General features: G+C 50.4%; 1 protein-coding gene across 2 annotated transcripts in view; it reads left to right on the forward strand.

Moving 5' to 3' along the window:
• Positions 1–27,371, forward strand: part of HOMER2 (homer scaffold protein 2) — an 82,140-nt gene that overhangs the window by 46,798 nt on the left and 7,971 nt on the right. For both annotated transcript variants that reach the window (XM_032341973.1, XM_032341974.1), the window contains exons 3-4: positions 9,395–9,526; positions 21,904–21,996. In XM_032341973.1, the coding sequence (XP_032197864.1) occupies positions 9,395–9,526; positions 21,904–21,996 (225 nt within the window). The remainder of the gene's footprint in view (positions 1–9,394; positions 9,527–21,903; positions 21,997–27,371) is intronic.

A 27,371-nucleotide genomic window follows, 5' to 3' on the forward strand; every position in this document is an offset into this window, starting at 1 on the left:
TGGTCTAGATAATGAGCATCTTTATAAAACAAGTTCTCCCACTCATTCATCATGTACCTATTGCTTTCTTTTGGGTAGTTCCTTAGGCTCGATTCCTGGAGGAAATACGGTAGGCTGAGATAGTAATCATTGATTCATGGCATGTGACCACTGTGACCAGATTGCTTCCTGCAGAGTCCGTTCTTCTAGTGTGCATGAGAATGCTGGCATATTGCACACGTCCCAGCAATTATAACTAGATAGGTGTTAGATCTAGTCTGGTTTTTATGTTATCATTCCTAGCGATCGAATTTGATTAAAAGATTTTGGAGAATTTCTTGAAATACCTTTTTCCCCAGGTATTTGTATTATTCTGCTGTCTTCCTTGATATTTTTGCCATGTTGCTATGGTGGCAGAGTAAAGAAGGGATAGCAACAGAAGTATCGCCAAGTTAACAGAAAAAAAAGTAGATTTGAGGCTTTATAATTTCTTTTCTGTCTTTAGGCAGTGTTCATCCCACTGGACAGTTTTACAATTTCCATTATCTGCTGTCACCCTAAACTCAGTGTATCTGGGGCACCCAGGCAGCTCAGTCAGTGGGGTGTGACTCTTGATCTTGGGATCGTGAGTTCAAGCACCATTTTGGAGGTAGTTTACTTAGAATAATTAGGTAAATGAACAAAGTCACTTATAAAAGAAGAAAATGAAATTAACTGTATTTGAAGCAGAATTCCCCTATTTGCCCTCTAAACCACTTCCCCATTTTCATTCCCTATCAATTTAGGCTGGGAAAAAAAAAAAGAAAGAAAAGCACAAATTCATTCCCTTTTTAGTTGGTCAGAGAGTCTGCTTTTGAAGGGCCTCACAATTATGCCTAGTATTTTAAGACCATAACTTGTCCTGAAAGTCTTTTTTTTTTTTTTTAAGATTTTTTATTTCTTTATTTGACAGAGAGATCACAGGTAGGCAGAGAGGCAGGCAGAGAGAGAGGGGTAAGCAGGCTCCCAGCTGAGCAGAGAGCCTGATGTGGGGCTCGATCCCAGGACCCTGGGATCATGACCTGAGCCGAAGGCAGAGGTTTTAACCCACTGAACCGTCAGGCACCCCAATTCTTTTTTTTTAATTGGAGTATGACTAGCCTGCAGTGTAGTCTGGGTTTCAGGCGCACCGTGTGTTGGACAGTTCCGTCCCTCGTGAAAAGGGTAGTCACTGTCGGTCACCAACAGACACTTTTACAGGATTATTGGCTGTTTTCCCTATGCTGTACTTCTCGTCCCCATGACTCATTTATTTATCTTATACCCGGAAGTTCACCCCTCTCAGTGGCCCTTACAGATTTCCTCCTTCCCTCCCACCTGTCTCCCCTCTGACAACCGTCAGTTTGTTCTGTTTTTTGTTGGTCTGTTTGTTTTTCGGACTCCACAAATGAGTGAAATCAGACGGCATTTGCCTTTGACTTGCTCCCTGTAGCCTGACTCCTTCTAGGTCCATCCGCGCGATCATAGGTGGGGAGAGCTCCTTCCCCCAGCCTGAGGGATGCTCTGTTGTGTGCCTACGCCCGCGCCCTTGGCCCGTTCGTCGGGGACTAACACTGGGCTGCTTCCGCACCTACTTTGGTGACTGTAGATAATGCCCGGGAAACACAGGGGTGTGTATCTTTTTAAATTAGTGTTTTCATTTTCTTTGGGTAAATACCGAATAGTGGTTGCCTGGATCGTAGGGTAATTTTATTTTTGATTTTTTGAGGAACCTCTGTACTGTTTTCCACAAGGGCTGCACCAGTTTACGTTCCCACCAGCAGTGCCCGAGGGTTCCCTTCCTCCACATCCTCGCCAACACCTGTTATTTCTTGTCTTTTTTTTTTTTATGACTTATTTATTTGAGGAGCGCCTCGGTGGCTCAGTCATTCAGTGTCTGCCTTCAGCTCAGGTCATGATCCCAGAGTCGTGGGATCGAGCCCCACATCAGGCTCCCTGCTCAGCGGGGAGCCTGCTTCCCTCTTCTGCTCTTTCTTGCTTGTGTTCCTTCTCTCGCTCTCTCTGTCACAAATCAATAAAATCATTAAGAAAAGATTTATTTATTTGAGAACGAGAGAAGTCGGAGCAGAGGGGGAGAACCCCAAGCAGACTCCCCGTTGAGCACAGAGCCTGATGAGGGGCTCCATCCCATAACCCTGAGATCACGACCCAAGCTGAAACCAAGAGTCAGGCGCTTACCAGACTGCACCACCCAGACGCCCCTCTTGTGTTTTCAGTCCTGGCTGTTGTGACAGGTGTGAGGTGCTGTCTCGCTGTGGTTTTAATTTGCATTTCGCTAAGGAGGAGGGATGTTGAGCACCTTTTGTTTGCTCAGAATTTTCGTAGCCTTCTTTTTTTTTTTAATATTTTATTTATTTATTTGACAGACAGAAATCACAAGTAGGCAGAGAGGCAGGCAGAGAGAGAGAGGGGGAAGCAGACTCCCTGCTGAGCAGAGAGCCCGATGCGGGGCTCGATCCCAGAACACCGGGATCATGACCTGAGCCAAAGGCAGAGGCTTTAACCCACTGAGCCACCCAGGCGCCCCTTTTTGTAACCTTCTGACCGGCTCCCCTCTCCTGCCTGAAGCCTGCCCCACCCTCTGCCTGTAGGCCAGAAGCCCGCGGAAGCAGGGGACTGCGGGTTTGAGCAGGGGAATGGGGCCTGGTGGATGCTTCTTGCTCCTCAGAGCCCCCAAAGCAGAGAAGCCTCCATTGGAATGTCCTCGAGGGAAGTTGGGAGAGCCTCGTCTCCTCCTGATCTCCTGACGAGGCTCCTTGTCCTAAGACAGAATCCCTCCTTTCAGCCGCGTTCTCTCAGCAGAGCGGTTGACGTTGGTCAGGCGTCTCAATCCTGTCTTTTCCTTCCAGTTGTCACAACCCTTCCTCCTACCGAGGAAGGGAGCCCAGAAGCTTTCATTTCACGGTTGAGGTCGAGGACAGGCAGTCACCCAGCCCAGTTTCGCACGGCCTGTGAGGCTTGGCAGGCCGGCGCCTGTGGCCAGACCCCGGGACACCAACTGCCCAGCGCTTGGGTTGCAGCAGGCTGGCCCCGGCCGGTAGAGCAGCGCATCCTGACACGATGTCACGCGAGCCGCGTGTCTTCTTCCGTGTTTGGACAGCCGCAGCTGGTGTGGCAAAGTTGTCTAAAGACTGGCAGGGGCTGGTTCTCTCCTCTAAGCAAGCAGGAGGAGACAGGACAGGGTTCTGCTGAGCACACGTGGCACCCAGGAGGTAGGCAGTTGTGTTTGATGAGTGAATATCTGTAAGGTGCCTTTATTATTATTATTATTGTCATTGTTATTGTTGTTATTATTTTCTTCTATTATTATTATTACCTCTGTTATTGTTGTTATTGTTATTATTGTTGTTGTTGTTATTATTATTTTCTTCTATTCTATTATTATCATTACCTCTTCCCTTCTCTGGCCTTCTGAGCTGGCATCGCCGCGCCTCGTGCCGGGATGTTCTGCTAGGGGTGGTGAATCAGGCTGACCTGCTTCCTTTTATCTGTTGATGCTGTCACTTCATCTGCTGTCCTCGAGCTGGGTTTGCATGGGTGTCGGTGGAGTTATCCAAGGATACATTAGGCTTAAATACAGATAAAATGACTTGCTTTGAGAAAGTGCTTTTAGTCCTCTTAGCTGGGCTTTTAGTGATTTGTCCAAGTGTCAGCCGCTCTCTCCTCCAGCTCTGCGGCTCCTGAAGGCTGCGGCGGTGCGGTGGCGCGTGAGCCAAACCAGGCAGCTAAGAGAAATCAGATGGGGGGGTGTGTGTGGAGGGGAGGGGGGCTGACCCCGGAGCTGTGGAACAGAGCTAGCTCAGGGTTGGCTTGGGGGACCCGTCGATTTAGGGAGTCACTTGTAGAGTGGGAACCTGGCCATGGGACACCACTGGAATTCAGAGATGGTTGTGGTGGTGAGTGCCCAGTGCAGGTGTGTGGGTGGGAGGAGCTGCTGGAGGCGGGATGAGGAAGGGACCTAGGGCACAGGCTGGCTGACTTCTAGGCAGATGCACGGACCCTCCTTCTCTTGTAAGACAAGAGAATAAGGGGCGGGGGCTGGGGTCGGGAACTAAATCACAGGCTGGGGGACACCTCCCCACTGACTCATTTGCGTGTGGGTGACAGAAAGGGAGCAGTGAGCTGGGCAGTTGTTTGGGGGTCTGGGATCCTTGCTCGGAGCGGGCACGGGGGGGATCTGCGGAGCGTCTGCTGCCGACCGGACCCACCCGCTGAAGTCCCGCGAACGAGCCAGATGGGTGCCTCGCAGTATGGGTTTGCCTCCTGAGATAAACAGCACCCTGTACAAGTTACATGCTTCCCACAGCAGAAAATGTCACCTGAGACACAGAGTAAATTGCATCTCTCTGAACTTTCCCAGAGTCAGCACTTGAGTTTTTGAGTAAATTATATACATTCTGGCATGCGGTGGTCCTTCTGGCAGCTGAAAGCAGTGCCCAGATAATGGCAATTGAAAGGCACTGGAGAGGGGCGCCTGGGCCAGTTCAGCCTCTGCCTTCAGCTCCTGTCATGACCCCAGGGCCCTGGGATCGAGCCCCACATAGGCTGCTTCTCCCTCTCGCTCTGTCTGCTGCTCCCCCTGCTTGTGCTCTCTCTCTGTCATATAAACAAAATCTTAAAAAGAAAGAAAGGAAGGCATCAGGAAACTACAGGAAGGGAGGAAAGAGGGAAGGAAGAAAACCATAGAAACCATAGAAACACCGTGAACACAAGGGACTAAAATTCCAGAGAGGTAAGGACCGCTCAGAGATGACGATGACAATGGCATTTGGCAGCTCTTTTCTGCCGTGAGTGTTTGCCAGGCCAGGCTGCAGGTGGACGCTGCTGGGGGAGGAGAGAAGCCCCCAGGGCAGGGAACAGTGGGGGCCAGAGGGTCCTTAGGCCACAGCTGGCTTCCCCACTAGATGTGGCTGAACGGCAGGTGTGCGTGGGTCTGCAGGGACAGGCTGAATGTTTCTGCGGGTCGAGAGAAATTCCCCTCATATTTACAGTGCTTAGAACGAAGACCTCCCCAAGGGGTCTAGAAGGGAACAGCAAAGACCCGAGAGCCCCAGAGACAGCTGGGAGGGGGAGAATCGCGGCGGGGTGGGGGAAGTCTTCGTACCCTCCTCTCCTGGGAAGGGCACTCGCCGGTGCGGCAGAAGGTAGAGGCTGAAAATCCATGCTCGACTCCCGGGAAAAGCAGAGCAGGAGGGACTTGGGAGCTAGAATGAGAGACTGGGGAGCGAGTGGCCCGGACACATGGCCAGCTTCTCCTGCTGAGGTTTGCCAGATTTGGAAGCTAAAATTTGGAAGGCCTCAGAGCAAAGCTGGGGACGTCTGACAAACAGAACTGAATCTCCTGAAGCGTCTCAGGGAAGTGGAGATAGAGACTGGCCAGGCTCCCAGTGGAAAGCCCTAGAGGGCCTGCCCTGAGGCAGAGGCAGAGGGAGCCTCACCAGACCGGAAACGGGGCCCTGACACAGCTCCGTCCCAGAGCGAAATAAGGATATCTTGGATTCCTACCTGCCCAGCAGACAAGGGAGGACACGTCCTTTGTAGGCGATAATATCCCGTGGAACCCTAACCAGTCCTTTCATACCCATTTCCCACCATACGCTGAAAAAGCCTGGACACCCAGAGACGCAAGACCGTCGGCCTAGAATCAAGAGAAGCAAAACCCAGATAGTAGAACCAGGTTCCGGCACAATCCAGACGTTAGAGTCAGCATCGAGCATTTCTAAAGAACCACGGTTATTATCTCCAAGGAACAGAGCGGTAAATGGACAAAGTTGATGACAGGAAGAAGGATATCCCCCAAAGACGTAGACATTTTTTTTTTAAAGAATCAAATGAACATTCTAGAACTAAAAAAAATGCAGAGTCTAAAATTGAGGTTCAGTGACTCAGTTTAGCAGCAGATGGGTTCTGTCAGGAGCCGGGATTAGTGAACTGGGGGACAGACCGATAGAACATATATCCAGATTGAAACAGAGAGAACCAAGAATCAGGGTGATAAGAACCGGTAGGAACATAAACTGTGTTGGGCGCACTCAGGAGGTCTAGCATATGTGTCCTTGGAGCCCCAGAGGAGAGCAGAGAAGACGGAGCAGAAGCGGTGTTCTTAGAATGGTTGAGAATTTTCCAGAAAAAAAAAAAAAAAGAAAGAAAGAAAGAAAATTGAGTCTACAGGTTTGAGAAGCTAAATGAACCCCCAGCGGGATACAGATTCAGCTCTTGAAGCCTGTTTGTCCTTGCTCTGTAAGTAGTACATACTTTATATTCCTTTTAACCACTTACTAGCTCTGTGACCTTGAACGTGTCATTTGACTTTGTTGAGCCTCAGTTTTCCCATCTGTAAAAATGGGGATGAGAAAGAAGATGGTGTGAAAAAGTGCCTTGGGAATTATTACACTGCAAAGAAATACCAGGGGTCCTCGCCTTTGTTATTCCAGCCTGACTGACCCTGGGACAGCGTGCTTGGGGCGAGCTCCGGAGGTGTGTCCTGTACTCCGCTCAGCCTCTGTCCTCTGCCTTTCAAGAGGGCTTTGGGGAGGGGTTTTGGAGGCTGACTTAGAGGCATAGGAGCACAAAGATCTAGAAAGAATCAGGATTCTGAATGGGTCTGGTGATTGCTTCACCCTCCCAGAATTCTGGTAATTGGGAGGTGACCGGGGTTGGCTTTCTGGGATCACGTGATCCACTCTGATCCAGCGCCCCGCCACACACCTGCCCTCAGCCTGCTCTGATTGCACCGTATCAGTCCCGCCTGGGGCTGAGCCAGACCCCAGTCAACCTCTGAGGTCCCAGAAGCATTTCTTCATGCTCACTCCTGGTTTAGGTCTGCATTTTCCATGCCCCACTCCTCTGCCCCCATCTCTGATAGTGTCGGGTGACAGCAGGCAGAGCTCTGGACCCGCTCTGCTTGCATCGTTATCTGAAAAATGCTTGATGACGTGTCTTCACTCGCGTGAACTGTGGTGTTCTAGGAGTTATGATGGTCAAAGGGAAAGGACGGGGAGTTCAGTGGAGGCATCCATGGTGTAGAATGAGAAGCATGTTGTACAGAAATTCCAAATGCAGGTTTCTGAGTCTTTTCTCTAGGCTCTGCTCCTTACCAGGTCATTTCCCTGTGACATGGAGGGGATAGTCCCACTGCACATGTCACACGAGCTGATGGAAGTAAACCATTCAAGACATAATCAATACGTACCAATTGCTGTTCTTCGTATTAACTTCCAGAGTTATTTTGGCAAATAAACAAGGTTTGTACTTGAGCTAATGCCTCCTTAGAAAACTCAGTAGGGGGCGGGGCGCCTGGGGAGCTCAGTCGTTAAGGGTCGGCCTTCAGCTCAGGTCATGATCTTGGGGTCCTGGGATCGAATCCTGAGGAGCCTGCTTCTCCCTCTCCATCTGCCTCTCCCCCTGCCCGTGCTCACTCTCTCATGCTCTCGCTCTCTCTCAAATAAATAAAATCTTTAAAAAAGAGAAAGAGAAAGCTCAGTAGGCATTCATACACACATAGCGATGATACCTCTGTTTCTAGAGGCGACTCTGACTCCCTGTTTGGGTCTCTTTATTAGTTAAAGCAAGAATCTGTGGCCAGAAGGTCCGTCCTTCAGCGAAATAATTGGCTGACATTCCCACCATGGAAAGGGAGGTCATGCTCGTCAGCGTTTTCTTTTCCCTGTTTTATCAGTAACGAGTGGAGCTGACTGTCGAGAACGCACATTTCCTTAATAAGGAAAACTGCTAGTAGATTCATCCTTTAGCATTCTTACAGGCACACCGCAGAGATACGTGGGTTCAGTTCCAGACCAAGGCAATAAAGCCAGTGTCACGATTAAGCACATTACGTGAGCCTTGTGGTTTCCCACAGGCTCGTCATGTGTGTGCTGCGTCCGTCCGCTCCGTGTGCCACAGCAGGACTTTGGGAAAAGTCCACGCCTTAATTTAAAAATGCAGTTTTATTGCAAAAAATGCTAACAATCCCCTGAGCTTTCGGTGAGTTGCCGTCAACAATCACGGGTCATCATCCCAAGGACAGGAATTGAGAATGTTTGAAATGCTACAAGAATAATCCCGATGTGACACCGAGAGGCGAACGGAGCAAAAGCTGTTGGGACGGCAGCGCCCGCAGTATTGCCACGAACCTTCAGTTGGTAGAAAGTGCGGTTATCGGTTATCGGGGTACGGGACAAAGCGAAGCTGCGGAGCCAGGTGTGCCCGCACTCAGAAGGCTGTGTTTCTGCTCAGATCGTCACAGACTCTTTCACGGGGGCCGTGAGCTGTGGGTTCTGCCCTCCAGCCTGGCACAGACATCCGCTTTCCCCACGAGTGTCCCTGGGAGGCCTAGGGCTTCGAAGGGCTTCTGCCGGGGTGAGCCTCCTGCTGATTACTCACTGACACTTCTGGATCGTTCAGTGGTTGTTTGTTTACACGTCTCTCCCCTCTTCCTACTTCTGCGGCGGGAGGATCAGGAGTCCGGACTCTTCCGCCCCTTGTCCTCGGTGAGCAGCGCGCTGGGCGAGTAGATGCTCGGTAGACGCCGAAGGCCGGACCCCGCCGGGGCTGGAGAGCCTCCTTTTACCCCCGCTTCACTCGGTGCCCTCATACCCCTGCCGGGGTCTCCGAGAGGCTGATCTGTGGGCTCCAGCCCTGCGTCCGCGGAGTCTCTGGCTTCTGGGTGGGGCCGGCCGCTGGCAGGGACCACAGGCAGAAGCGAGGGTATCGGTTCTGTGGGCTCCCCTGCGGGGGGATGCCGGGCGCAGACTCGTCTGTCAAGACAGCCTGTGGCTGCCAACCATGACCCTGGCCTTCTGCAGCCTGTGGCCTCTTCCTCCCCTCATCCTTTCAGGCTACGGAGGGAGCACCATTGAGCGCCCAGTCCCTGCACCCCTGCCGACAGCTTCTCTACACCCCACTCGTACCACGACCGTTGCTTTCTCTGTAAATTAACCGTCCACGGTCATCCCGGTCGGAGCATGGCTGTTCCTTCTTGTCGGGGAACGGTGAGGCCCAGTCGCTGATGGAGCACACGGGAGCTCCAGGTGCTTGAAAAGGGACATAGCGCGGCTCCTCCAAGAGTGTGCGGCGTGGCTGGCTCCCCGCTGAAGGCTATTGGTGCCCCGGAGCTTTGGGGAAATAAACAGCAGTTTGGGAAACTAGTCTCTCCTTAGGACAGACTTTTTCCCGCCAACTGTAAGATCTTACGGTAGAGCGACCGTCTGTTTTGGGGTCTCTGCAGGGACCCCGGATTATGGGTGTGTGGCTGATGCGGCGGAGGCTGTGCTGGCAGGCCCCGGGGGCAGACACCATGGGGCGAGGGTGCACGCTGGGTGCTCCGTCCAGGTCAGACCCAGCGTTCAGCTCCTCTTCTTCTGGCTCTTTCTTGCAGGTGATCATCAACAGCACCATCACGCCCAACATGACCTTCACCAAGACGTCGCAGAAGTTCGGGCAGTGGGCTGACAGCAGAGCCAACACCGTGTTTGGCCTGGGGTTCTCTTCGGAGCAGCAACTGACGAAGGTAAGGCATGCTCTCGTCCCTCGGTCCCCGGATGCCGCCCCTGGACAGGATTCCTCTCCAGGCTTTGATCTGAGCCCCTCCGGTGCTGTAGGGCTGCCCGACCCGATGACATTTTAGAGACCCCAGGTGCCCCAAAGTGGAGCCGTAGTTGGGGAAGGAAAGCTCACGTGCCACCTGCCCCTGCAGAGCCTGAGGTCGTGGCCCCAGCAAACCAGCAAACCGCTCTACCTGTGGTTCTTTTCCCATGTGGGGTCACCCCGATCCCTGGGTCCCACATGCACCTGACAGCCGTCAGCATCAGTGACCCGTTAGCAGAGGACGGGGCTGCTGAATACCGACAGCACACAGTTCCTGTCCTGGGGTCCCTATACCCCTTAAAAGATCACAGTGTTTGGGGTGCAGGTCGCTTTTTTTCCCCTGGGGAAAGGATTCATAGCTTTGATTTGATTCTCTGATGGGGCTTGGGACACACTCTGTAGACAGTCAGAAAGGTGTCGAGGAGCCGGTGGTGACCGAACGCAGCTGGAGAACCCCAAGGTCTGTTGGAACAGTCTGAGCGCCTCAGATGGCGGGACAGAGCTTTTCTGGGCGAAGGGGTCTTCTCGTCGTAGGCTGCTGGAAGAGCCGTGCGGGGTGCAGGGAAGGCCTTGCCCGAGAGCAAGACTGGCTAGTTTACAGGACACAGAACTTACAGGAAGGATGTCAGAGGGTCTTGGAGAATCTGAGGAAGTGTGGAAAGGGAAGGGCCAGAGCCGGGCTGGCTGCAGGAGGCTTGGCTTTAGGACTTATCTCTAGACAGTTGCTGTGAACGTACTTCCTGAGCTGTGGCCGGGCCCACGCGGTGCCCGGTGCTGAGAAGACAGAGCTGTGGTCCATCCCAGAGGCGTTCACAGAATCCCAGATTCCCGGGGACTTGACTGGGTCGCTGGGTATGGACCTGGCTGCTTGGGCTCGCTGTGTATACTGAAGACAGCTTTCGGGGGAGAGCGATGGAGACAGGTCGGGAAGCCACCATGCAGGGGCCTACAGATTTGCACCTCGCGTCTGTCTAGCACAGGAGCACAGGCTGTGTGCACACACGCACCTACACACTTCTGCACACACGCATATTTCTGAGGAGGCCTGCGGCCCGCAAGGCAGCCATCCTGCCTCCAGCAGAAAGGAGCCCCTGATGGAGGACACCCCACGGACCGTCCTCTTTGGCATCTCCACGTACTTCCATGGGGATGCCACTCCCTAGGAGCCCCAGAGACCGGAAATGGCCTGATGGGCCTCTGGGCATCCCTCTTATGCCTGCAAGCTCGCAGAAGCATTCTTTCCTGGGTGACAAAACCTCCCCTCCAGGGGTGCCCCAGCGCCTCAGTCCATTAAGCGTCTGCCTTCAGCTCAGATCATGAGCCCAGAGTCCTGGGATCAAGTCCTGCATTGGGGCTCCCTGCTCAGCGAGGATCCTGCTTCTCCCTCTTGCTCTGACCCTCCCCCCATCCGTGCTCTCTCACTATCTCTCCAGTAAAAACATAAAATCTTTAAAAATAATCATAAACCTCCCTTCCAGTTCATCAGGGCCCTGACACCGGGAAGGAAGCAAACTTTTTGAGTCTAGGTCTGCGGGTGTCATTGTGGAAACAATGTCCTTTGGTCCCCGGACTCGTGTGCTGTGCCTCAGAGGGGAGGCAGCGTGTCCCACGCGTCTGGAAAGCATGTGCCGTAGCAGGCAGCCCCGTGGCGTTCTGCAGGGTGGGAAGACTGAGAATCCTTCACTTCATTTTGTCTGCGGAGAAGGGGGTTTGCTGGTTTGAGCCAGTGCTGTGTGGTGTAGACGACCTCAGGCGGGTCTCTGAGCGGCGGGACCGGCAACGCCGACCGTGTCTGTCAGGTGAGGACGAGTCACTGTGTCCTGTGGACGAAGGGGCCAAGGCAGGCGGCTCTTGACTGAGCACCTCGGTGCTCACGTCAGGGAATGAGGCCGAACTGGGGGCTGCGGCAGGATCACTGTGGTTGGCGGTGGGCACGCAGCCCGCCAGAGGTCGGGGTGGCCTGGAGAGCAGGAGTGAGTTGTCAAGGTCACATGGTGCCCAGACCAGTGTGTCTGTGAGCCTTGTGGGCAGGCCCTGGGCTGCCAGGAGGAGAAGGTCTGGGTGTCCCTAGATTGGACCTAAGGATTCCCTTTGGCACAGAGGCGGGGAGCTGGGGAGACTGTCTTAGTCCATTTGGGCTGTCAGGACCCCGGGCCACACACAGCAGAGCTGCACTCTCAGAGCCCGGGGGGCCAGAAGGCTGAGACCAGGGCCAGCACCGTCCGCTTCAGGGGAAGGCCTGCTGCCTGGTTGTTTGCCGGCACCTTCTCGTGGTGCTTTCCTGTGCTGGAAAGAGAGCCGCGGGGCTCTGTGGGGTCTCTTATGAGGGCGCCTGTCCCATATATGCGGTCTTCACCCTCCTGAGGTGAGAGGTGACCTCATCACCTCTCAGTGGCCCTACCTCCTGATCCCTCACCCTGGGGCCTAGGATCTCAACATACGAACTTGAGGGGGTCACAGGCTTCCAGCCAGTTGCAAGCACTCACGTGGGATGTGAGTGTCTTCAGACTCCAGTTCCACGGGACCCCCCTGGGTTCCACTGATCTCTTTGTCACTAACCTTCCAAATTTGTTTCTTCCCGGTCCCTGCCCGGGCAGTGAGGCCCCTGACCATTTTCCCAAGGTTCAGGGCAGATCATGACCCCAGGCCACCTGCCCTGTGCACACTGGACAATGAGACGTTCCAAGTCACATCCCAGGGGAAGACTTCCCTTTTCCGTCATCCTCTGCACAACAGCAGGAGCATGAGTAAACCCATGACACCCCGGGAGAGAGGCTGTGACCAGGATGTGGGGGTGTGAGGATGGGCAAGGCTGTGGCCAGAGCCCAGCCCGGGACTTGAGACCGTGGCCTGTGAGAGATCTCAAGCCAAGAAGGAAAACAAGCGGCTCAGAGCCGTAGGCAGGTTTTCCCAGCAGACTGGGTTGTTCTGGTCCCGATCAGGGATGACGAGGGCCTGAGTAGGAGCCGGAGGGACTTGGGCACCATGGAGGAGCTGAACCGGGGGGACCTGGTGAGTGTACGTGGGAGGCAGGGGTTCTGAGATGAGGACGGACTGACAGACAGAGGGAACTGCTGTTTTCTGAAACGAAGAACAGGGCTGTGAGAATCTGAGAATTTATGTGACGTGGAAGCAGGTTTGATGGTGATTTGCTGAACAAGTGGTACCAGCACCCGTCCGAAGTGGACAGCAGATTGGGTGCCTGTCCCCTCTGAAGGAGCACCTGGAGGTGGCCGTGGTGTGGGGACGAGGGGGACACTTGGGAGCAGCCCCCCCCCGTGTCTCCTCCCCACACTGGCTGGTGTCCTCACGCCTCCGGGGGAGCCCGCAGAGAAGCAGAGGCTCCCGTGGGAGGCAGGGCCCCAGCGCCCCTGACCCCTCCTGACGCTCCGGGCCTTCCAGAAGTGCCGACGGCTGACAGAATCGCTCTCAGCGGCCTGGAAGAATTTCTTCCCTCTTCGGAGGAATCAGAGGAGCTGGGAAGCATAAACGGAGAACGTTTCTAATGAAAAGAATCGAAAGCAGGGAGAACCCAAGACAGAAACGAGAACACATTGTTGACGTTCACCCCCTGGGCCTCTGAGATGGCGGGGAGGCCTCAGGCCGTGCCTGCCTCCCCGCGCACCCCTCACTCCCCCAGGCCAAGGGAAAAGTCCTGTCATCACGGAGGAGGCCCCGTCTCCCTGAGTCCCTCGGCCACCTTGGGCGACGCCTGTCGGACCTGCCGTTGTCATAAAGGCTTCTCGGGTGTCTCCTTTGTTCAGAATGTTTCAGGTCACCCTCTTCCCCGTCTCCCTGAAGGGAACGATTAGCCACACGCTGATAAATTACCGTCAAGTGAGGCTGGCAGTCTCGACAAGTGGCAATTAGCCGGCAGAGAGGAGCTCGGGCCCGAGGGGACGGCTGTGGCCGCACGTTCCTGACTCCTCTGAGCAGCACCCCGCGGTCCGGAGAGAGGGCTCGGTAAATCACACCCTCTGACTGGGCAAGGGAAAGGGACTGTGGCTATTTACACTCTGGGGTGCCTGGGTGGCTCAGTGGGTTAAAGCCTCTGCTTTCGGCTCAGGTCATGATCCCAGGGTCCTGGGATTGAGCCCCGCATCGGGCTCTCTGCTCAGCAGGGAGCCTGCCTCCCCGTCTTTCTCTGCCTGCCTCTCTGCCTACTTGTGATCTCTGTCTGCCAAATAAATAAATAAATAAATAAATAAACCTTTAAAAAAAAAAAAAAAAGAACAATTTACACTCCGTCTCTCTCTACCCCCTGGAAGGAAAGTAGGTGCCTTAGTCTTTGCTACTCCCATGATAAGGACCCCTTCACACCACAGTCCCCAAAGCACTACAGGGACACTGTCTGCCCCTGAGACAGGCTTTCCAGAAACGATAGCAGCTGCATATTCCCAGAGGTAAGCGGGGGCTGATCGGTCCACCTCAGCCCTCCTGAAGACCCTGGGAAGCGGCTTGCATGTGCTGATAAAAGAACAAGCTGCTGGACAGAGACCCAAGGAGGGCGATGCGAGCGTGAGCGTGAACCGGTGGTCGAGGGGAATGTTCTCTCCAGCAGCTGACCTCGAGGGGCCGCCGTCCCAAGTTGGGCTCCGTGTCACTTATCACAGACAGAAGGAAGCCCATCCTGCCACAGAGGGGCTGATCCAGGATGGCGCTGATAGTGCTGTGTGACTGATTTGTCTAAAGTCACACACACACACACACACACACACACGCAGTGCAGCGTTTGCTGTTGACCCATTTTAATGATTTCGTCTGTCATTCAGATGTGTATCGTTAGGTTCATCAAGTCCGTGCTGTTGTAGGAACATTGCTCTCTCTTCTACCTCTCCTATTTAAGGGCCATTGTTTTAGAGTGGGGGAGATTCATCATTCTTTTGATATGTTGTAGGGAGAATGCTTTGGGCTACAAGTAACAGGGAACGAGTCACAGTGCTGAAGCAAATAGAGTTATTCTTTTCATACAAAACTGAAGTCCTGAGGCAGGCCATTGCCAGCATCCATACGGTGGCCCCATGACGTTGGCTGTGAGGGCTGTGCATGACTGTTTCTTTTATTGGCCTTTTCCTCATGGTGCTAAGATGGCTTCTCAAACTCTGTCCATCACATCTGCATTCATGGCAATAGGGAGAACGCAGAAGGGTCCCTTGTGAGCTCCCTTGGCAGCTCCTTGGGTCCAAAGTCAGTCTTCAGTACCTGGGCCACCTTCCCACAGCAGGGGTTGGGGGCTGCGGAGAGAATTAGGTTGTTATGACCAGCTTAGACTGGTTCTCATTCTTTCCCACCTGGGAAATTTTCTGCTCTGATCCAATTTGAGATGTTATTAAGCCAAGCGAAAACAAGAAATGGATTCTGAATAAGCAAGTAGCGTCTGCCGCAGGATCTTCGATGGCCAAGGCCAAAAAAACCAAAAAAACAAAAAAACACCCCACAAATGAAACAACGGTCTTTCATTTCTGGCATGATAACGATGAAAAAAATGATGATTTTAATTTTTTTTAACAGATTATTAGTACAAGTTTAAACACTACAGAAAATGATCCTAATAAGTAAAGATGTGAGAATTTGGAATACATTTCAGAAACCTGGATGCTTTGAATATCCTTTGATCTGTTGGTTTCATTTATTGGCATCTATTCTAAGGAAATAATTATACCTGAGCACAGATTTCGCTGGAAGAATTTTCCTTGCAGCATCATTTGTAACAGCAAAAGCAAAATAAAAAGCAAAAACATCATCCACATGTCCAGCGGTAAGAATCCAGGCTAAATGAACGCCAGTGTATCCTTCAGGATGTTGTGCTGTATGGCAGTTCAGAAGCTGTAACAGAATTTTGTATGATTACATGGAAATATTAATGTTGCACCGTTAATTGCAAAAGTGGCTATAAAATGAGGTGGACGACATGGTTCTGGTTTTGAGAAGAGATATGTGTAATGGGACCCCTGGAGGGCTCAGTCCGTTGAGCGTCTGACTCTTGATTTTGGCTCAGGTCGTGATCTCAGGGTCATGGGATCGAGTCCCGCATTGGGCTCTCTGCTCAGCAGGGAGCCCACTTCCCCCGACCCTGCCTGTCTCTCTGCCTACTTGTGATCGCTCTCTCTGTCAAATAAATAAATAAAATCTTAAAATATATATATGTATACGTATATATATATATATGTAATGGATGCATACACACAGGAAGCTATTGGACGTGTATGTAGTTGGTGCGTATCGTTGGGTGGTAGAACTATAGGTTTAAAAAATATTTTTTTCTAAGCTACTCTTTCTAAATTCACAAGCATATGTGATATTTTAGAATGAAGGGGAAGATTAGAAAACTGTAGATTTGAAGTCAGGGGATTTTTTTCACTGAAGGACAATCCTCTGGGGGCCCTTGGTTGCTGCCGGGTTTCCATTATTATCCATAATGCTAGGATTAGCATCTTCGTATTGAAGCCTTTTTTTTTTTTTTTTTTAATGTACTCAATTTTTCCATAGAATTGTTTCCCAGAAGTGGTATCACTAGGTCAGTGGGTATGAATGCTTTTTTCACTGATGATCCCCATTTCCAAATTGCTTCTCAGTGGGGCCGTGCCGCCCACACAATGGCCTAGAAATATCTTGTCCACACTGGGTATTCTAATTGTATTTAATGTTTGCTAATTTAGCGAGCAAAGAATAGTACCTCATTATTGCGATTTGCATTTCCAGCGGGACTGAACAGTCTCTTTTATCAGTTGCTACTTACTGTGTTTTTTTTTTTTTTATTAGTGAATTTTGCCGTTTATCTATTGGGCTTTTCATTTTTTCCGTGTGCACAAACAGAGAACGGGGTGCCAGCCTAGCTACGGATATTCCCCCCTCAGGTGGCTGTTTCCCTTCTGATTTCATGTTTTTCCCCTTTCCTGTTCAAAAGCTTTAAATGGTTGTGTAGTCGAGTCTGTCACTCCTGTGATTTTTCTTTTATTTCTTCCAAGTTTAGATAATTACCCTCTCACCCTTCAAGCAGGAGTTTGATAAATGTTCAATTCTGTTTGCATCCAGATTTTTATTTTTACTTAATTTTTTTTTTTAGTAGATTTTATTTATTTATATGACAGAGAGAGAGAGAGAGAGAATACAGGGGGAACAGCCGGCAGAGGCAGAGGGAGAAGCAGGCTCCCCTCTGAGCAGGGAACCTGCTGGCGGGGCTGGATCCCAGGACCCTGGGATCATGACCCGAGCGGAAGGCAGACACTTAGCCGACTGAGCCACCCAGGTGCCCCACACATGCAGATTTTTGAAAAACGTGCTTACCCCTTTACCTCACTGAAAATGTATCATGCACCTCCTTTGTAGTAGGAATTTAAACTCATTTCCCTCTGTTTACTGAAGTTGTATCACGCGTTACGCACCCAATCATTTCTCCCTGTCCGTGGAAGATTCCTCCTTTGTCACCAGCTCACGCTGATGTCAGTGGTCGGGTCCATTACCATCATGCGTCTACTGATAGCCCATCTTTTAGAACGATTATATATTTAAAATTTATCTGGTAGGGTTTATCCTACTTCATTGCATTTTAAGCTTATTTTCTGGAATTTTCTTTTCTGATTCTCACCCGTTTGAGTGTAAAACCAAACCCTCTACAAAGTCAGAGTTTCTCTGGGGACAGAAACCCAATCTTTCTTGCGTATCTCGGTGTCCCCAGAACAGCCTCTGGCACGTAGCCATAACGAGTTCCTATTTCTGAATGAATGAATTTTATGGCACTCTCTTACTAAAGGTCGTGGTTTCCTGGCTTTTTCACTTTTATTTTTTACTTGAAGAAATTAACCAAATGAAGGCCAGAGAAGCCCAAGTTCCCTTTGCTGTGCCCCTGCCACGCACCCAGCAAAGCCGCATCTCTCCTCCTCCGGTGGTGCCGAGGCGCATCGCCGGGCCGCTCCGCAGAGGAGGAGGCCGGGGCTCGGCGGGGCTCAGTGGCCTGCGTTGGAAAGGCTGGTGAGGGTCAGAGCTGAGCAGCTTGCCTGAGCTAGCCGGGAAGCAGGTAGATCTCAGCACACGTAGTGTCCAGTGTTGGTGTCCGATGGTCTGTGTGATGCTGGCGCTTCTGAGACCCCTCCACGCCGTCCTTCTCGGTATCCCGAGCCCCCGAGCGTGGCGCTGACCGCAGTGAGACCGGCCACTCCGGCGGCTGTTCTCTTCGCATCCCTGTGAGCCGAGAGTGTGTGTCCTTTTCCCTTGGCTGAGATGTTCGAGGCGGTTATTACTGGGAATGACACCATCACTCTGCAGTCCTGTGGGGACGTGTGTTATAGACGTACGTGTGACAGCTGCTCGCAGTCTCCCTTCTGCAACTGAGAAGGACAGTGGCTCGATGGTGTGGAGGAGACGAACAGAGCTGGCCGGGGCCCCCACTCCTTGTCGCTATTCTTTGCCTCAGGCCTGTCTTGGCCTTCAAGGTCCCCATGGCCTATTTCAAGTTGAAGCTTTGACAGGTAATTTTCTTTGAAAGAGGGAGCCAGTACGATTCTATCTTACATTTTAAGGTAATGGGGCTTCTCTTTGCGAATGGAAAATCTAATCGGTAAACACTTAGCAACTGCCATGGGCAAGACTTCCGGCGTCCTTGTTGGTGCAAGACGGTAACTGGAGGCATGGAAGATGGATCTGGGTCCAAGTTCAGGTTTACGTTTATTATTATTATTTATTATTATTTATTAGCTGTGTGGTCATGGGCTTGACCAGCCTAAGGCTGCCCTTTCTCATCTAGGAACGGTAGATGAGAATCCCCGTCCTACAGAGTAGTGGTGAGGAGCCCAAGAGAGAACGTGAGTTAAGAAGCCATTAAACTCGTTAACATACAGATGTGGTTGTCCTGTGGGCCCAGGGGAGGAGGGTAGGGCCATGAAGGTCTGTCCAGAACGGAGAAGGAAGAAGCCATTGGAGCTGAAGGTCGATACCCTAGGATTAGGGTCTCCAAGGGTAGAACCAAGGTCTTCACCAGGTAGGGATGGTCAGGGTGAAGCAGGAGAAAGAGGGAATGCAGGCCCCAAGCTCTGTCCAGAAGTGGCTGGCTCAGTCAAAGCCTGGCAGAATTTTACATACTGACTTGGTTGCCAGTGTCTTCTACTCAGCTCTTGGCCTCCTGGGAGCCAGAACAGCATCTGGCTGCACAGTGTACCTGCCCCGGCATCCGGCTTTGTGCGCGACCTGGTTCAGGGACGGTGGAAAACACTTGTTCACTGAAGGAGCGAGGGCTCCTTGGACTGTGTTTGTTGACTGAATGAGCGTGACTCTGGCTAATGACGTTTCCAATGTAGTCTAGAAGCAACTTCAAATAAGACCCATGAGAGAAAGCGACCCTGATGGGGACGGGGACAGGAAGGATCTGTGAGAAAGAGAGTGCTCCTGGTTGGAGAGGCTTGCGGGGGGAGAGGCGTCCCCCCCAACCCCCCCATTACTGCGTACAGTGTGGCTGAGATTCAGTCAGCAAGGGAGTCTCTTACAGCTTCCTTCAAGTCACGTTTGACTTTTAATTGATACTGGGTACAAAACCACTGAAAATAAGACCTTTAAAAATCCAGTCTTTTAATGTCTTAGTAAGATTGAAAGGCCTTTATGGTGCCTGCAAAAAAAACTTTCCTGGGCCCATGTTCATGTTCCGAGGGAAGCCTGGCCTCGCTCTCGGGAGAGATCCGGTCGGGTCAGCTGAGGAAGCAGGAGGAGGGAATGGGGTGCTCCCGGACACCAAACCACAGTTCCTCACTGAGCACTTTCTCATCTGTCCAGCGAAGGAAGAGCTGCGCCCTTCTTAGGCTAGACCCGTGCCTTTGACATGATTTGTTCTCAAGTGGCCAGGGGAGGGGGCGTCTGTCTGGAACCTAGAGTCCTTCATTCACCCAACAAACCGACTTGCACCTGCTTCCTGCAGGTGCTGGCGAGGAGGCCGTGGGGAAAGGCGTGGAGCCCGCCATCAAGGAGTTTCTACATAAGGTGTTCACTTTAAGGGCCCCCAAAAAGGAAGCAGGCCAGGGAAGGGCTCTGTCTGTCCCTGCTGGACCTCACATGTGTTACCCAAGTCATGTGGTTTTCCTCCGACAGCTGTGGGGCGGCTCCATACAAAACCCCGTGGCTCTGGCTTTATTTCTGGTCCTGCAGGAGCAACACGGGTCAGAACAGAAGGGCTGACCTCTCCCGCGCCAGCCAGGGCACATCATTCCCCGGGGTCTGTCATCGGCGAGGTTTCCCAAAGCAGACCGCTGCCACCTGCGCCGTGCAGATAGTCAGAGGGTAGCCCGCGCTCCGGAATTAATGTGTTCTCAGCAGAAGCCCTAGAACTGTCAGCAGCCTTGCTCCCTGCCAGCTCCCTGTGCCCGGCAACCGCACGCTGCTCTCTCTATTGCTTTGTGTTGCCGACACCGCCCTCCTAGAATGTTCTCTGCTCCGACTGTGTATTTGCTAATTAAAATCAGTTGCCTTGTCTGTATCCATAAGCCCATGATTGATTTGATTGCCGTGGCATTTGAAGGATGTTTTTTAGCATGGAAATATTAGAAACAGTTTTTTTTTTTTTTAAAGATTTTATTTATTTGACAGACAGAGATCACAAGTAGGCAGAGAGGCAGGCAGAGAGAGAGAGAGAGGAGGAAACAGGCCCTCCGCGAGGAGCAGAGAGCCCGATGTGGGGCTCGATCCCAGGACCCTGAGACCATGACCCGAGCCGAAGGCAGAGGCCTAACCCACTGAGCCACCCAGGCGCCCCGAAACAGTTTTTTAAAGGTAGAGAGCATCATATAATCAACCCCCATATACATATCGCTTATTAGTGATATGTATTAGGCTCAGTGCTTATTAACATTTGCCACATTTCTTCCTCTCTTTTATTGTTTTTGAAGTCTTTTTTTTTTTTAAGATTTTATTTATTTATTTGACACAGAGAGATCACAAGCAGGCAGAGAGGCAGGGAAAGAGTGAAGGGGAAGCAGGCCCCCTGCTGAGCAGAGAGCCCGATGCGGGGCTCGATCCCAGGACTCTGAGATCATGACCTGAGCCGAAGGCAGAGGCTCAACCCACTGAGCCACCCAGGCGCCCCTGTTGAAGTACTTTCAAGGACATTGCAGACAGCAAAAGATTTCAGTGTCTGTCTCTAAAAAAATAATGATGTTTTCCCTCATGACCGTGACATCATTGGCGTTTCTTTCTTTTTTTTTTTTTTAATTTTATTTATTCATTCGAGAGAGAGAGAGCATGTGTAGGGAGGAGCAGAGGGAGAGAGAATCTGAAGCAGACTCCACACTGAACACAGAGCCTGATGCAGGACTCGATGCCATGACCCTGAGATCTTGACCTGAGCCGAAACCAAGAGCCTGACACTCAGCTGACCGAGCCACCCAAGCACCCCAGTTTCCCCCCAGTTACAGATGGTCTGTTCAGCACACAGTCATAGGCTACATGTTGCCTTTTGCTGTTTTGCATTTTGCTATTTTATATCTTAAGCTTTTAAAATCTAGAACAGTGCCTTCTCCCCAACTCTTGATCTTGTTGGTTTCCGTCATATTGTAGGAGTTCTTGGATCTTTCCATCGAGGTGGTGAAGTTTAGGGTGGACCCTTCTGTGATACAGCTAAACTTACGTTCCTGCCATGGGAGGCACTTGTTTTTACTACTTCATTATTAAACTAGCTTCAGCAGCCTGGAAGTGATCAGATCAGATCAGATCAGGGGCGCCTGGGGGGCTCAGTTACGCAGCCCACTCTTGGTTTCAGCTGGGGTCATGATCTAAGGTCCTGGGATCGAGCCCCGTGTCAGTCTCCACGCTCAGCAGGGAGTCGGCGAATCAGCTTGAGGTCCCTTTCTGCTTCTGCCCCTCCCCCATGCCCATGGGCTCTCTCTCTTTAAAATAAATAAATCTTTAAAAAAGTGATTTGGGGGGCGCCTGGGTGGCTCAGTGGGTTAAGCCGTTGCCTTCGGCTCAGGTCATGGTCTCGGGGTCCTGGGATCGAGTCCCGCATCGGGCTCTCTGCTCAGCAGGGAGCCTGCTTCCTCCTCTCTCTCTCTATGCCTGCCTCTCCATCTACTTGTGATTTCTCTCTGTCAAATAAATAAATAAAATCTTTAAAAAAAAAAAAAGTGATTTGGATCTGACCTTGGCTGGTAGTTTGATGGAAGAAGCGTTCCTTATGTGCATTTCTTTTCATCTCAAATAAAACCATCTTCTGGATTTATACGGTTTATTGACTTAAAATGAGTGCAGAGCACCAAAGGTGGGTTCTGAAAACCAGCGCGCTCAGGGCCGAGAACAACTCCAGTAACTCCTATTCACGCTCAGTTTGCAGAGAAGTTCCAGGAGGTGAAAGAAGCTGCCAGGCTGGCCAGAGACAAGTCCCAGGAGAAAATCGAGACCTCGAGCAACCATTCCCAGGTACGTAATTTGTGCACAAAATAAATCCGGCGTGGGATCAGTAAGTGGGACTCTTTGTTCCTTGTCACTTTGACAAGAAATAGGGACTTGTGGCAGGAGTGCATTTTGAAGGCTCTTCCGGCGGCTCACGTGCTCCCGCTGAGGTGGATAAGACATGTTTGCACAAGACTCAGATTTTCCAGATGTGCCAGCACATCTGGACAGAAAGCAGCTGATGCGATTAGAATCGCTGCACACCCCTGGCTGCTCAGAGGCATTCTCTGTCACTGTGTTTCCGCACCAGAGAGAAACAGGGTGTTTCCCTCCTGTGCTGGGAGGTGTGCATCGAAAATACGGGTGCCTCGTGCCCGCGACACAGAAAACTCCGTTGATGCTAGGGAACCCCGGTCTCTGTTTTGTTCTGTTTTTTTTAAAGAGAGAGAGCAGAAGTGAACTGTTTGTTTTTTTTTTTTTTAAGATTTTTATTTATTTATTTGACAGACAGAGATCACAAGTAGGCAGAGAGGCAGGCAGAGAGAGAGAGAGAGAGAGGAGGAAGCAGGCTCCCTGCTGAGCAGAGAGCCGGATGCGGGGCTCGATCCCAGGACCCTGAGATCATGCCCTGAGCTGAAGGCAGAGGCTTAACCCACTGAGCCACCCAGGCGCCCGTCTGTCTTTATGTTTTAATAAAGTTGAACGGGAGATGGTGTTCCAGCAGCTCTGGATTTAGCAAAGGAGATGTGGCTTTGCCAGAAATTAAGTGTTCTGTCTACTTGAAAGTGTGGTGATTGACCAAAAGGAATCTCTTTTAACCCAAAGTAAAAATCCCTGCATTCTTGATGTCTGGTTTGGCATATGTAGTGGTGGGCAGAAGGCCTGACTGAGGGGTAAGATTCTGCGCAGAGAGATAAGGGAACAGGAGACATTGGGGGGAAGGTTCGGGGTTAGGACTAAGCATGGTGCAGCAGCAAGACAGCCGGGAGTCTGCCTGGCGGGAGCAGGGTGCACTGTGTGAGGAATTAGAGGTGTGCTTGGAGATTCTTTATTTCTAGTTTATTAATTATTATTTACTTAATTGTTATTCATCGTTTGGGCAGACATTGGAGGTGTTGCATGATAGTTTCTCTGGAATCGACATGAGGGTGTTGCTTGCAGGTGGGAAGGAAGTCGGAGTGACAGACAGCAGGCAGATTGGCAAGGACACAGCCCCGGGGGTAAAGAGGAGGGGGTGGAGGTTGGGGACAGCCAGGGGACTGGGCTGTCAAGTTGGACATTTTTGAGTTGACCGTGTGCTTTAAAGAAATAATAGCTGAAGCCTTGAGTATACCAAGAAGCAGTGTGGGGGGCTGGTGCCTGGGGGGCTCAGTCGGTTAAGCGTCTGCCTTCAGCTCAGGTCATGATCCCAGGGTCCTGGGATCGAGTCCCATATCTGACCTCCTGCTCTACGGGGCGCCTGCTTCTCCCTCTGCCTGCTGCTCCCCCGGCTTGCGCTTTCTCTCTGGCAAATAGATCAATAAAATCTAAAACAGTAAAGAAAGAAAGAAGCAGTGGGAAAAGGAGGGCAAAGCTAGAGCCTTGGAAAATGCACCCAGCTGTGGGAAGAGCGCCCCGGAAGACTGCAGAGAAAGGAGACCTCTCCCCATCACCGACCCCGAGGCAGGAGCGCGCTCCGCAGGCAGGGCTCTGCATTTGCTGCCGGGGCTGGCCCCGAGGACCCGGGATTTCCCAGTGCCTGTCCTGGCTCGTCATATGAAAGATTCCCCGTGTGAATTTACGAAATGTGTATTAGGCTTCAGGTGAACAGGAACTTTCCTGAATCTTTCTAAAGAATCTTTAATATGATCTGAATGACGCTCTTAATTTCATACACTAATTACCATACTGAGTAAATCGCTGAAGACCTGTAAAACTGGATACCAGCAATGGTCCATAACCTAAATAGAGTTTCTAATACATGATCTTTTTCTGAATACCACATATTGTAGAAGTATCCTTGAACTTCATAATCAGAAGTTCTTTATGTAAGGTTTCTGTTTTAATGTTTGTTTTTACCAAAAAAGTATATTTTTTTTAAATTTCAAAGGGTTTATTTAGCCATTTGAGAGAGAGCCTGGGCATCGAGGGAGGGACAGAAGGAGAGCGAGAATCTTAAGCAGGCTCCCTGCTGTGTGGAGCCCATAGTGGGGCTCTGTCTCACGACCCTGAGATCATGACCTGAGGCGAAATCAAGAGTCAGACGCTTAGGGGCTCCTGGGTGGCTCAGTGGGTTAAGCCTCTGCCTTCAGCTCAGGTCATGATCCCAGGTCCTGGGATCAAGCCCCGCATCGGGCTCCCTGCTCAGTGGGAAGCCTGCTCCTCCCTCTCCCACTCCCCCTGCTTGTGCTCCCTCTCTCACTATCTCCCTCTGTCAAATAAATAAATAAAATCTTAAAAAAAAAAAAGTCAGACACTTAACTGACTGAGCCACCCAGGTTCACCCCCCAAAAAGGTTTTTTTTTTTTTTTTTTTTTAAAGATTTTCCTTATTTACTTGACACAGAGAACACAAGCAGAGGGAACACAAGCAGAGGGAGTGGAGAGGGAGAAGCAGGCTCCCCGTTGAGCAGGGAGCCCAATGCGGGGCTCAATCTCAGGACCCTGGGGTCAGGACCTGAGCTGAAGGCAGCTGCTTAACCAACTAAGCTACCCAGGCGTCCCCCCGCAAAAGCATTTAAACCTTAAAAAACAACTATATCCCTAAGGTGCTATGTTATATATATGTATTAATTATATGTCAGCTTTTTGTCTCCAAGCTTTAGTTTTCATTTATCTTCCTGACGTTTCCCCAAATGTAGAGATCATCGTACATTTTTTGTGCATTTTTATTGGAAAACATACATTTGCTTGCTTTCCTGAATCTCTTAGGGAAATGAACACTTTGGGTAAGTTTTCCAAATATTTGACGATCTTAAAACATCCTACATGGGTCTTATCCTGAAGGTGAAAGCAATACTATTTACCGTAAAAAAATCAAAACCATGCGGTAGTCTAAACAGGAGAATGGGAACGACCTGCTTTCTCACAACACAAAGACACTGTTCATGTTTAGGTGTGTTCCTGATATTTTTATATATATATATATGTGTGTGTGTTTGTGTGTGTGTGTGTGTGTATGTATATATATATTAATTTTATAATATATTTTTATATTTTTTAACCTTTTTACTGTTTTTAAAAAAGATTTTATGTATTTATTTGACAGAGGGAGATAGCGAGAGAGGGAACACAAGCAGGGGGAGTGGGAGAGAGAGAAGCAGGCTTCCCGCTGAGCAGGGAGCCGGATGCGGGGCTCGATCCCAGGACCCTGAGATCATGACCTGAGCCGAAAGCAGACGCTTAACCAACGGAGCCCCCCAGGCGCCCCAACTTTTTTACTTTATATTTCATGATCATTCCCCTGTGTTTTCAAATATCCCTTTTCAAAACTACCTTAATGGCTAGCCTAGCATTTGTCTGTATAGCAACATATTCCATTAATCCACACTTTGGGACATCGATGTGATTTCTAATTTTCAGGAATATAAATGACCCTGTGATCAACGTCTTTGTACATCTCTGCATTTGGTAATTTCTACAGGATAAATTCTTGAAAGGATTAGGTTAAAAGATAGGGACATTTTAAAAGCTTTTGACAAACACTGCAGACTTAGCCTATAGAAACGTATGGTTCTGACTCCCACCAGCAGGGACTGGGAACAATTTTTTCCTCCCACACTCTCACCAACAAAGCTTTGTTGACTTGACAGCAGGAAAATGTATTCTGTTGGCTTTTTTCACTTCACGTTTCTTTACCAGTGAGATTAAATATTTTTTGTGTCGATTGATTCTATCCATTTCTTCTTCTGTAAATGTCAATTATGTATATTTTTCCTTTTAAAAAAAAATCGAAGTATTCATCTTTTTGTGTTGACTTTTTTTTTTGAGATTTTATTTATTTGAGAGAGAGCGAGAGAGCATGAACACAAGAGGGGTTAGGAGTGGGGAAGAGGCGGGCAGAGAGAAAGGGAGAATCAGACTCCCCTCTGAGAAAGGAGGCTCCATCCCAGGACCCTGAGATCATGACCTGAGCCAAAGGCAGATGCTTAACCGACTGAGCCACCCAGGTGCCCCCTTTTTGTGTTGCTTTCTAAGAATTTTATTTTTTAACATGGTTATTTTTGAACATACTCAAAGCTAGGCAGAATTGTGTAATAAACCTCCATGCGACATACAGATCAGCTTTAAACAATTAGGAATTTATGATCAGTTGTTTGCTTGGTGCCCCCCCCTTCCCCCTCCCCCTGAATTTTAAGCAAATCTTAAACATCTTATCATTTCCCCCATAGCTATGTCAGCATGTGGCTCTAAAAAGACACGGCCTCTTGAAGTTTTTCAGATAAGAAAGGTATTAACATCTTGTTTTTCATATATGCAAATGTTCAGCAGCCGATATTTTCCCCAGGTTTTTGTGCATTTTTAATTTTGTTTACGGCATTTTTTTTTTTCCAGTGCAGAAATTCAGCGGTAGTCAAATGTAGGCATCATTCCCTCCGTGGTTCTTTCCTTTGCCTTTATGCTCAGTGGAGGCCAAGATCTAAGATCTTCTCCAAGAGCAAATGAGATTTCACCGCCCTGTGGCATGACTTATTACAGAAAATATTTCAGAATATTTATAATAAGGCTAACGAGCCGTGGAGGCCACACACACATTCACGCGTCTTGCTCTCTCTCTGGCCCCAGGGGCTATAGGTTGTCTCCATTTCTGATACGTTTTCTCTTTTCCTCACTCACTGTTTCTTGTCCCCTGTTGTAAGCCCCACTCCCCTCTCGTCCGTGGCTTTGGTGTTGAATAAGGGAGACCGGGTATGCAGGCTTGTCTGGTGGCTCTGTGGAGTGGGGTACCACGACCGACGTGTGCTCTGGTCGGGAAGGTTCACACGCTTTCTCAGCTTTCCCTGGACTCCTCCGGGCCTTTTCCTTGGGTCTTTTTTTTTTTTTTTTAAACAACTTTTTTTAAGGATTTTATTTATTTATTTGAGACAGAGAGATACAGAGAGAGAGAACAGGAGTGCAGGGAGCTGCACAGGGAGAAGCAGGCTCCCTGCTGAGCAGAGAGCCTGATGCGGGGCTCGATCCCAGGACCCTGGGATCATGACCTGAGCCGAAGGCAGACACTTAACTGACTGAGCCACCCAGGCGTCCCCCCCCATTTTTAAAATTAAGTTTCCGCGGTAGAATGTAATGATTGCTAGCCTCTCGTGCTAGTCTTGGCCGCGTTCTGGTCTGACGAGTTGGTTGTCCCCTGCTCATGAACATACTTTCTCATTATGCCTGACCTGCTGCTACTATGAGCAAATCCGGTGTGAAGGTGACTCCCTT

The sequence above is a fragment of the Mustela erminea genome, chromosome 5 (genome assembly GCF_009829155.1).
Source record: "Mustela erminea isolate mMusErm1 chromosome 5, mMusErm1.Pri, whole genome shotgun sequence".
Taxonomy (NCBI): Eukaryota; Metazoa; Chordata; class Mammalia; order Carnivora; family Mustelidae; genus Mustela; species Mustela erminea.